Genomic DNA, 12,166 nt, shown 5'->3' on the forward strand with positions numbered 1-12,166 from the left:
ATTTGGAATGGGGACTCCAGGTTCTGTGATGTTGTGTGACGTGATTATTCAGCAATACTCCTCCGAATTGATGCTCAAGTAACGTTGCTTGCAGAGCATATCAAGCTTTATATGAGGCATGCTTCATATGAGACCTGCCGTTTCCTCTTGTAATACTGATATCAAGTGAGAGTGGTGGCGTCCCATGAACCTCTGTTTTCATAATCGAAATTCAACTATGCTTGAACCAGCATGATTACATTTGCGTTCCTCGGGATTGTGATATGGAGAATCATGTCGCAAGGGGTCGAAAGAAGATAAAATATATTGGCAATAAACGGGCCAACCGACTACAGCAGATACAGCTACCTCGATGGTTCGATGAGTGTTTCATTCTCTTAGAACAAAAAGCGACTTCCTATTAGATTTATTTGCACAGCTGTACCAATACTAGTCGGTAATTTCAGGTAGGCACTCTAACTATGCTCTCTTCTTTTGTCTTCCTCTTCGAGCGATTGTTTTATCCAGTCAATGAACATGGAGACGCGAGTGTGCACAGCTGGGGCACGTCCGGAATTGTCTGGCCTGAGGAACGAGGCAATGCCGTACTGCGTCGATTGCCCTTGGCGCGTGTACGCTGTAACAGGGCTGCCGGAGTCTCCCTGCGTCACAGGAAAAGAAGAAACGTTGCTATTTTTCACAATGAGTTTCGTACCATCTACTATACTGACACGTGGACTTGTTTATCTTTCTCCTGTGACCACTTTTCACCAGCTAAAGAACGTTGAAGGTAGTTGCTCGGCGCAACGCATGCCTTCATCCATCCGATGTTTCTCAAATCTTATCAATGGTTCTATCCCGTTGTCTATTGCCACCCAAGCTTATGTAATCTGATTTTATTCGCGATAGAATTGTGTAGTACTTTTTCGGAAGGCACGCACGCACCAACGATCATGCTGGAAGCTTCGTCGAATCATTTATAAAAGCCGGCGTGCTTGAAACGTATATAAGCTATTTTACAATCGCCGACTGTGCTCGCCGCTATTGCTGTGCTTCGAATATCGCTTGGCTTAAAGGGCACAGTAAGTACGCACAATAAAGAGGGAATTTCGTCATTCACAATTTTTTTACTTCGTTCTTAACCACCACTACAACCTGACAATGGACAACTTTAGTTTAGCTCTGCGTACATAGGAAGCCCGCGGATGCAACAGAGTGCATGCGCAGTAAGGAAGAAAAAGCACGTGCTTGCTGCGGTGAAGCTAGAGCAGCGATGGAGCATGTTTTATTGGAATGTGAACATATCTGCCCAGCGGTAGGCTTAGGAACGACTGGTCTTCTTGAAGCCCTAAGGTTCAGCGAGAGCTGGGGGAAAGTAAACGAGTTGGCTTGAATTGAATTGAACAAGTTGGCTTGTGTCATTGTGGAAACTAGGGCAAATTCTAACGCCCATGTACCTGTCAATTTCTACCAATCTTTTCGTACCTCCTTTGTTAATGAGAAGAAGGAGAACTGGGGCTCAATTTTTTGAATGAAGACCTCATACAGCCAACGGACAGTGAAGTCAAGGAATGCAGCAGGGGACATTAGGTGTGGTTTAAATTAGAATGTAGGAAAAAATGAAGAAAAGGGGAAATTAATGTGGACAATAAGATAACTTGTCGCCTGCGGGAACCGAACTCAGAGCCTCTGCGTTACTCGTGCGTTGCACTAGCAATTGTAATACGGCGTCGGCTATCAATTTGTCCACTAATTTAATTATTTATGTTTACTAGATCTAGCTCCAGGAGGGTTAGCCAGCGCCACTCAGAGCAAAGGTGCGCGGATGTGACATTTCCATATTTCCCCGAATGCGTCACGTAACACATGATCTAAACAGAGCAGACTTAGTGCAAAACATTGCAGTCTGGTCAGAGAGAGACCAATGAAATCGTCCTTTCAAGCCACTGTGGATGTTGACCAGACATTGTGCTTATGGCGTGCAGAACATCGGTAAGGATAGACAAAAGAAATGCCTTGCTGGAGTAGCGCAGGAGACCGCGTAAAGCTCCATGGCGTATGACGCTTCGTAGAAAAAATCTGCCACTTCAGAAGTGGTGCCACATTGCAGATTATGTGTATCCGCGTAGCGTTCATATGTTCACCGGCCACCACAATTCAATGATTGCCTGTGGAGGGGAAAGCAGGGATCCGTGCCAGTTGGTTGTAGCGACTTGTAAGGGCGGAACGGATGAAGCGACAAGTTGCAGTAGTCCACTGAGGGTACACATGGGTCGTTCGCAACGTTGGCAAGGCACACAAGAGGCAGCGTTCTTAGTAATGGCTAAAGAGAGGCCATGCCAGGAACAGCGACTTAGGATTATATCTTACCTCCTGTCATGGCTAGAATGACCAGCCTTCGGGTCGGCGTGAAACAATACCAGACCCTTACTTTGGGGAGAATTCGGTATGACGGCGACCCTTTTGTCGCCATCGATGCGGTAAATGTAACGGTATAACGCCCAACCATGAATGCTGACTTGTTTAAGTTGTCCATGTTGTCGGGCGTTCGGAGGGGAAGAGGAACCTCCTAAGCGAGCAGGAATGGCTTGGTAGTACGGCACGGCATGCTAGTGGCAAGCAAGGACAGGTAGGTCGTCGGGGCCTAACCAGTCTGACGGTGTGAGAGCTAAAGGGAGTGAAGGCTACTCGGTGCGTAAGCTGGTGCGGAAACGCGATGATGAGTAATCAGGAATGGGAAAAGGGTAGCGAGAAATAACAAGCCTTTAGGTGACATAGAAGCGATACTCCTGTAAGCAGGCGGCGACGAAGGCGTCCCGATGTGATGAACGCCTCCCGATAGGCCGTGCGCGGACTTCTTGACAGTGATGCTAGATGGCGCAGCGTGTTTGGAAATAAGCGCGAGAGAACAGCCCGGTTGTCGCACGACTCGTTTCTCAGCGTCCGCACGCCCCGGAACACCATGAATTTTCCATGCCACTCGCAGAGTTGGCGATGGAACCACTAGAGGGCCCCCGGAGTACTTAGGGAAGCGGGAAAGAGGAGCCCCGCTGCAGCACATGCCTCAGACAAGACTAGCTTGGATGGTGGCACTAACCTGTGTCGCCACAGGGATTCAATGCAAAACGCATTACCGTTGAAAGTCATCGTTTGATGGGTTCTGCCAATTTCTTGCGCTGTCCAACCAAGGGGAAGGTACCTGTGTTCAATGACCGTGTAATTGTTCTCTTCAGGAATTCGAGAACGGCTAGCATAACCAATCACTTGTTGACAGACGGTATGGTCATGTTGCACGAGAATGACTCCGAGACCATGACCGCTAGCGTCAGTGATGATGGTTGCGCTCCGATTGAAGTGAGACAGTACTGGTACTGAGGTGAGGGCATGTTTCAAAGCATGGAAAACACTTTCGCAGTCTTCTAACACACGTTATGCTAACACATGCTTACCGAGGGAAAAAATCTAGAAAAAGAGAAAGCGTGCGCCACCAGCATCGTTCTTTAAACAGCCTGCCAATAATTAGCCAGTAATGTAAGCTTGCATAAATAAATTCTGTCCTGGCTTCAAATGCCGTTGCGGCTTTGTGTAAGAACTTTTCTTGGATCTCATACTCGGTTCTAGTTAAAATATGGTAACAATCTGCTTCACATAGCCCCACATTTTCTCCAGAAGATGGGTTTCAAAACATCAAAAATACACGTGGTGAATACGCTATCGGTATAATTGGACAAAATGAGGAAACAGCGGTGTTTCGATAAACCCGTAACGCCTGGTCGCAGATATAATTTATTTACGTGTTGGCAGAAGCGCAACTGCGTGTATTGCTGTGAGTGTCCAACTCCTCATTGGCTTAGAGAAAGGTTACTAAGTCAGCGGTAGCACACAAGTGAACTACTAAGAAACTGGTGAACGCAGCACCAATCAGTGAATTGAAGCCGTCATGGAAAACGCTTGATTTCCGATATTTCCTCGCGCATGAGCTAGATCAGCACAACACCTACTTCTAGTCATACAAGTGAAGTTGAGCAATTCGATGGCGATTCATGTTAGTGACAGACAAGAGTACAAGCATGTGCACTTCTTTCTAGTGACTTAGTATGGCAAATTGTGACGTCAACAAATTACTTTAAAGAAGGATGGCCGCCATGGCTGTGACTGATAAGCCATAGGTTGATGCCAAATGCCGAATCAAACACTCTGTTTGCATGTTTTGCCTGGAACCAAAGTAGTTTGTTTAAGGCATTCTTAGAACACAACAATCGACAATGTCGTCTCCGATACAAACATAAAAGTAATGAAAAGTAATTTCCAAATTTCTACAAAATATCCCTTACAGAAGAATGAAAGAAAATCTTTGTTGCGATTTTCGAATAATATTCCACGTTTATTCAAGCTACAAGAAACATTTTCGGAAGATGTAGTAGGTATGCAGCAGGCGTAAGCTAGACGACATGACCATTCAAGTATAGCAAGCGCGATTTGTAGTTAGGGCTTCCGGCGCTGCGTCGGCTTTAAGCGCGCATGTTTTTTGGTACAAAGCATAGTTACACGGTGTCACATTGCTCTGAAATGCCTACCGGATGCAATGATCTTCACAAACTCCATCGACTCAATCGCCGCAGAGTTAAAGAGCCATTAAAAATGACCGCGAAGGTTGTGGGATCGTTACCCGCCTGCAGCAATTTGTTTTTTCATCCACTTTGATTTCCATTAATTTGTCGTTTTTTATTTAATTTTATTAAGCAGAAGTAATTTCCCCGATGTTGTCCTTGGTGTCAGTGTTTGCTGGCTTCTGATGATATGACAAATAAAAGTCGGGCCCCTCGATACTCGATACCTCATGAGAAGCATCTGAACGATGGCTGCTACAACTTGGGAAACCTTTCTGAATACGGTGAAAACTTAATCAATGGCGCTGTTGATACAACCATTCCCATGCGGATTGGACGTCATACTTGACGTGTGTCTCCTGCTTAGGTGCTTAGTTTGCATGCAAAGCAGACTTGAACCATGTTCCATCCAGGTTCTATTTGTGCGTACCTTATACATGATCGCGTGACGGCTATTGCTGCACATGAGCAGGCTTCTATTCACTGGAAACATCCACCATTCAGCAGCAAGAGCAGCATCGCAAAAAACATCGGGCAACGCCTTCGTTATGTAGTAGAGAAGTCTCTTGCCCTGTTTCTCTGAAATGGAGGTAAACAAAAGACGAGGAATATGGTCGAGGGCCGTGTAGGTAATATCTTCGCACGTTAATATCTGCAACAGGTCAAATGCGAAGTCATCGTCTGCTGATCAGAGCATGTCACCATTTTAAGGTTTGTCCAAAATAAGACAGTTTATTAGATCAGGTCGTGATGTTAGGAACTTCCAAATCAAAAATATATAGCGCATCTTTTTCCATGTCCAAGAAATTGGCAAACTCATTCCGTGGTTAATCCAAGGGATGAAGACCATCCAGTGTTTTTCCTCTTCAGGCACCAAATGATTTGTGCCTGAAATTTTGGTTTTGCTACACTTCTTGCAACTTCACAATAATTAAAATATGATATGTCAGCAACATCGCTAAAGATTCAAGACTGAATTCCTTAGTTAATGTGGTTTACAAGATGTGGATTCTACAGTTGTCAAACATTGCAAAAATAGATTTTCAATTATTTTAAACTGCCCATTGAGTCATTACCCTGCCTAAAAGGTCTGTATAGGAAATCGCGTATATACAGTCCTTTACACTGAAGCTCGTAGGAAGTTTGGAATGACTGGACTATAGAACTCTACCCATTGACATGCAATACAAGTTGATTATAAGACGCATTGATGTTTTTTGTACTGAGCTCTAAATAGTTATTTTCATACAGCCCCTAAAGTATACCTTGAATACTGAACATCATTTCACGAACAATATTCACATATATTGTACAAAATTCTATGGAGTAATTATAAGGCAGTTTCTCAAGGCTTCCTTTTATTTGATGCATCCGTATCAGCCAGTTTATTCGCAAGCGGTATTTCTTAATAGCAAACGCACTGATTACCTGTGTACGACGTCTGTAATGCAGCACTGTGTAGAATCTCTAAATACTTTTTTTTACGCAACCTCCACTTAGAACCGGTTGGAACTCGTACTCAAAAGGTACGCCCATTCCTGCCAATCTGCGAGCGTCAAAATTCGCAAAATGCCCGGACACGACACCGAGGAGTGGGGTAGCAGCGCCAAGTGTCTCTTTTTTGAAGCGACGCTGTCTGTAGCTACGATGCCGGGATTTCTTCGTGACGTAACGTCGACAGAAAACTATCAACATTGATGGTTGATGCCCCCAAATACTCCCCCGTAGGGCAGAGGGTACAAGCTCTCAGCAAAGTGAAGCGAACAGTGCATAAATTCTTTGTAAACACGCATACAACTTACAGAACAGCACACATTCAAATTAATAACCAGGTCGAGAGAAGCATCCATACCGCATATTTGATAATAAGGCGCTTCAGCACCTACATGCAATGCGACGCACCTAGCTCTCCCCGCATACGTTTCTCGGTAAATATTACACTTGCGCGAGCTACCGCGGCCATGGCAAGTTCAATGGAGCATACGAAGGAGGGAGTGGCGTTGCTACAATATTGTACATAAAAGAAGAACCTGCTTAGCAAGTGACTTGTGTTGTGACGGTGCTATGGGAAGGCCATGTATAGTGAGAACTCCTGAAAAGCAGCGTGCATACCAGACGCGCCGAATTTATGTTCTCTCTGGTCCACTCATTGTACATGCACGAAGTAGTGCCGCTAGCCCAGTCGCAGGCCACCGAAACGTTTTAGACTAATAATTAGGTGAATTACGCGTGAATGTTGTCCCGTGAATGTCAACCTATGTTGCAATGGGTAATCGTTCTCGTGGGCATTTACAGGTTTGCTGTCAAACCACCTTCACAGTGTGTATTGGAGACCTTGTTTTAGTTTCCGTGAGCACACACCGTTTTAAGTGTACAAACGCACTTCATTAGCAATATTTCACTTTTAGACACTCCCCAAAAGCAGCAGCACGCTTATAGCAGCAGAGACTGAGAAACGGCACACTGTTTTGAGATCACAGTGACTTTAACCACAGATTTGCTGTTCATGGTTTCACCTGCTTCAGGAATTTGCTCGAAACAAGTGCCCCTGTGGTGTGCTTTCACCATCTGAAAACTGCCAACTGAAGTTTCGGAGACCAACCAGGGAAGCTCTATCACGAACGGAACTTCTTTTGCATAAAACTTCACGCAACCTTCACCAAGCCGCAAAAAAAGCCGGGATTCAGAAACTTAACGAATAATTCGTGGGGATTGGCAGGCACGCATACCTTTATTTTTACGAAACTATGTAGGGTGCTACCCACCGCGGTTGCTTAGTGGCTATGGTGTTTGGCTGCTGAGCACGAGGCCGCGGGATCGAATCCCAGCCACCGCGGCCGCATTTTGATGGGGGCGAAACTCGAAAGCAGCGTGTACTTAGATTCAGGTGCACATTAAAGAACGCCAGGGGGTCCAAATTTCTGGAGTGCACCATTGCAGTGTGCCTCATAATCAGAAACTGGTTTTGGCACGTAAAACCCCGTAATTTAATTTAATGTAACGTACCTACAAAAAAACGTACTGGCGCCATCATATGGTACTGTGCTAGCATACGCAGAAAACTTTTTAGATGCAGCTTCCGGAAACTTAGCACCAGCCGAGATGAAGGAAAATGGACACCATATTCAAAATAGGCCCATAATATTACACATCTGCTCAAGGTTTCAGCAGCATATCTCGGAATAACGTTTTCTGCGTCTATGAGCTGTGTATCCCCTAATACTGCCTCAAAACATTATTGTCGTGCTCGTGAAATAGCGTAAACAAACATAACCTTGCTGTGCGGCTTATTAGTTGCGAATCAGTGATACACGCTTGCAAAATATATTCAGTGGATGTGATCGCAATGCCAACTTCTCGCGACGGGCTCTCGTGTGGTCCCCTCTCCCCAAGTGTCTCCCTAGTTTCTACATGGAAAAAAATGAGACAGAACAAAGCCTCAGTCGAAATTCTTTGTCCTTCAGAACTACAGTGCAAGAAAAAATCGTATGTAAAGATTGAGGATTTCATAACCGAAATATTGCTTCTTATTGTTATGGGGATGACCACCTCAGGAAGCTGCATATCTGAGCGGCTTTTGTGTGGCGCTCCTTTCTTTGTAATGAAGAAAAATAAACAGTTTTATTCGATTCATCTTGATTATGAGGTTGTTCGAGTTTCATTTTTTTTTAGGAGGAGGCCTTCTTTTCTGCAGCCAAGCATAACGCGAATATCAGTAGGTGCAGGGATACTAGCCTACAGCTTCCCACTCATGAAGGCGGCTTCATTTCAGCTACACAAATGATAGGGCGTTCACAACCAAATGCCGCGCTCCCACATACGCAAAGCTTGCCTGATTAAAAACATCCACCATTTCCGAAGATCTGTAATTCTCCAGAAAGTGTTTCTGTTCGTGCAAACTAGAGCACAGTATTATTTTACACCCTTATGCGTGCTAACCCGCCGCGGTTGCTCAGTGGCTATGGTGTTAGGCTGCTGAGCACGAGGTCACGGGATCAAATCCCGGCCACGGCGGCCGCATTTCGATGGGGGCGAAATGCGAAAACACCCGTGTACTTAGATTTAGGTGCACGTTAAAGAACCCCAGGTGGTCGAAATTTCCGGAGTCCTCCACTACGGCGTGCCTCATAATCAGAAAGTGGTTTTGGCACGTAAAACCCCATATTCTATCTATTCTATCTACCCTTATGCGTGCTGTATATTCAGCCAGGTTCTTCTGTCACATTGATGAATAATATAAAGAAAAACTTATATTGATGTTCTTTTCACCACGTTTCTTTTGTTGTTCCACATCTCGATTCCTAACAGATAGCTTTTATTCTAGCACATTTTTTCGAGCGCTTGTTATCGCGCCTTCCGGATAGTCTACGGTGTGCTATATAACGTGGCGCAGGTTCTAGGTTATCGTAATCTGGAGCGCAGTGCAAGAGTTTACAACGCTGTTCTAGTGCGCAGCTTCTAGGTGCCCATTCTTGCGGCGAACGTCGGTGTCGGCGTTTTCCCTCGGCGTAACCGAGCGAACGAGCGAACGAGCAAGGAACATGCACAACCAGGATAGCAGCTTTGAAGGGGGACCCGCCGTGGTTGCTCAGTGGCTATGGTGTTAGGCTGCTGAGCACGAGGTCGCGGGATCGAATCCCGGCCACGGCGGCCGCATTTCGATGGGGGCGAAATGCGAAAACACCCGTGTACTTAGATTTAGGTGCACGTTAAAGAACCCCGGGTGGTCAAAATTTCCGGAGTCCCCCACTACGGCGTGCCTCATAATCAAAAAGTGGTTTTGGCACGTAAAACCCCATATATTATTATATAGCTTTGAAGGTCCACGTCGAGGCCGAGACCAACTACACAGGAGAACATGAAGGAGAAAGCCCATTTGAGAAGCAAGTTGCGCGGAGTATTCATGGCACAAAGCAAGTCACAGGCAAATCAGGTAAGCTGGGCGCTAGTTGTATCTCCCACTGCCAGACATACACCTGTTACCAATCACGCAACACCCCGAACATGAAACGGAACGGCAATGGATGAAAACAGACAGTTCAAAATGGAATTACAGGAGATTAAGTCTAGGATGCCATGCCTCGAGGCAATAATTCGAAATCAATTGAGTAACACGCCAGGGTCGGCGAACGCACCCATTGTGCAGCCCATGTCAACGCAGCAACCAGAAACAGCGTTGATAGCGTTCAAGTACAGTAGATGCAGCTTGTATTTGCCAAACTAGGGCAGATGGAACGCATCATTGGCGACATAAATCAGACGTAGAACCCTCGCAAGAGAACTATTGAAAGCCCGGGTGCTTCCACCAGACAACAAAAAAAGTAAGGCCAAATTACGAGAACCGCAGTCATGGCTAGACACAGCAATAGTAAACAAACCGAACAAGTGGAAACGTGACAGAGGAATTGCTGCTCACTGCGGAAAAAGCTCGCCATTTTCACAAAATTCATCGAATCGTCTCCAGTCCCCCCCGATATTATATCCGTGCAGGAATTAGGCAAATGCCAGGCAAATCTGAAGGGCTACGCGTGCTACAAGAACCTGGAGCGCCCTCAAATAGCGTTCTTCGGAAAAAAGGATGTGGCGCTGAGCATTAGCTGTGCATGGAACGATCCCACCCACCATCACATAATCACGGTCTGGCTTTGAAAACGCTGCCGACCAAAAACGATGATAATCACTTTGTGTGGCCCTGCTAGAAAGAAACACGCCGACTTCGAGAATATAGTAGTGCACTCACTGCATCTTCTAAAAGGAAACGACAAACTTACATTCCTGGGAAACTTAATGCACAGCATGCTAACCGAGGCTTCTGCACAGACAAGCTCAAATGAATAACGCAAGCGGACCTGATGTAAAGGTACAACCAATACAAGCTTACAAAGCCAAATCTCCCCCCAGGCATCGGTTACAGTGTCTCTAAAGACATGACACCAGATCTGACATTCACGAACACCGCAAGGAACAGGACGTGCATGGACGAATCTTGGAGCGAACCATGACAGCGACCCTTCCATTTTGAGTATATCGTCTAGCCAAAATCCAAAATCTCGGACTGGGTGAAATTCCGCGAAGGGCTAGACCCTCACGGAGAAGTGACCGACGTCAGCACATCGATAGCACAAACGAAAAGTGCACACGCGAGTACAACGAAGGAGATTGAAACAAACACTGAAACTCCGGCGGTCGATAAACACCTACTTCATCTGTGCGGTGCCAGAAGAAGCCTCAGAAAACGTAGGAGGAGACAGAAGCTTAACCGAAAGCTGAAGTATAGCCCAGATAGCAAAGCAAGCGTTATAAAGAGTATGCGCAACGTTTGAGTGACGCCAAGTGGAGACATTTTACTGACTCATTTAAAAGAACACTGAATACTAAAAGGACATGCCACATCTCGCGACGCATGATTGATCCCGGAGGTACAAAAACAGGCGACAAGCAGAACACTCAAGACCATAGGCAACTAGCTTAAAGCGGACGATAATACTTACAGCTGAACAATGATACTTATAATACTCACGTTAATAAATATGATCAATGAGATATGGGTCGGGGGCAACCATACCACACAGCTGCTAAACACTGAACACAAAGGTATACAGCCACCCGAGTTAGACGCACCTATAACCTTGGAAGAAGTGTATGCGGTGGCCCAATCGTTTTGGAAAAACACAACTCCAGGAAACGATCATATTACCAGTCCCATTATCAGAAATATATCTGACGCAGTCCTAACACACATCATGGATCTCTTTAACGAGAAAACCTGGAGTGAGGACGGAGAACTCTCAACAGCCTGAAAACAGTATAATATTCCCCTAATACCAAAAGAAGGTAAATCCAGAGGTATCTTGAACGTAGGACCAATTTCACTAACGTCATGGGTGGGCAAGTTGTTTGAAAAAGTGATCTTAACCAGACTATCCAACTATATAGAGACGGAGAACCTTCTACCCAACAACATGTTCGTCTTCAGGCCACACGTATCACCTCAAGACATGTTCCTCCTTCTAACGTACTACGTCCTGCAGCCGGTCAGAGTGATAATTTTGTACTGGCGCCCGATATCAAGACAGCTTTTGATACAATCTGCCATGATTCGATCATGAAAGGCCTGAAGTCAATAAACTGTGGCCACTGCATATACGCATAGGTTAGGTCATTCCTGACACAGCGAATGACGACGACAGGTTGAACATATCCGAAGGGGTGAACACTGCGCAGCCCGGACGAAGTACAAAAGGAGGTACACGACACGAGGACGGGCGTGTACTTACGTGTACTTCCTTTCGTCCATCGTTCGGGTTGCGCTGCCAACCTCTAGGAATATGTTCAGTCACCCACTCGCCCTGCTTGCTGTGATAGGTTCAGGATTGACTAGGTCCGGCACGTTCGACCTCCCAAATACAGGCACCCCACAAGGAGCTATCCTTTCTCCTTTTTTTCTGCAATATAGGCATGCGTAAACTCGCCATTGAAATACGTGGTACCCAGGTTAAAACATCGATATTTACGCAGACGACATAACCCTTCGGACGCGAAGAAGGTCGTATGCGGAGAAATAGGACACATTCCAA

The 12,166-nt window shown here is 45.7% G+C and overlaps 1 protein-coding gene across 2 annotated transcripts in view; it reads right to left on the reverse strand.

Annotated features, from left to right (window-relative positions):
* Nucleotides 1-279: 279 nt before the first annotated feature.
* LOC135916777 (chymotrypsin-C-like) overlaps nucleotides 280-12,166 on the reverse strand; it is a 43,166-nt gene continuing 31,279 nt past the window's right edge. For both annotated transcript variants that reach the window (XM_065450220.1, XM_065450219.1), the window contains 2 exons: nucleotides 5,020-5,168; nucleotides 280-641 (listed from right to left, as the gene is read on the reverse strand). In XM_065450220.1, coding sequence (XP_065306292.1) covers nucleotides 456-641; nucleotides 5,020-5,168 — 335 coding nt within the window. In that variant the 3' untranslated portion in view covers nucleotides 280-455. The remainder of the gene's footprint in view (nucleotides 642-5,019; nucleotides 5,169-12,166) is intronic.

The sequence above is a fragment of the Dermacentor albipictus genome, chromosome 7, assembly GCF_038994185.2.
Source record: "Dermacentor albipictus isolate Rhodes 1998 colony chromosome 7, USDA_Dalb.pri_finalv2, whole genome shotgun sequence".
Taxonomy (NCBI): domain Eukaryota; kingdom Metazoa; phylum Arthropoda; class Arachnida; order Ixodida; family Ixodidae; genus Dermacentor; species Dermacentor albipictus.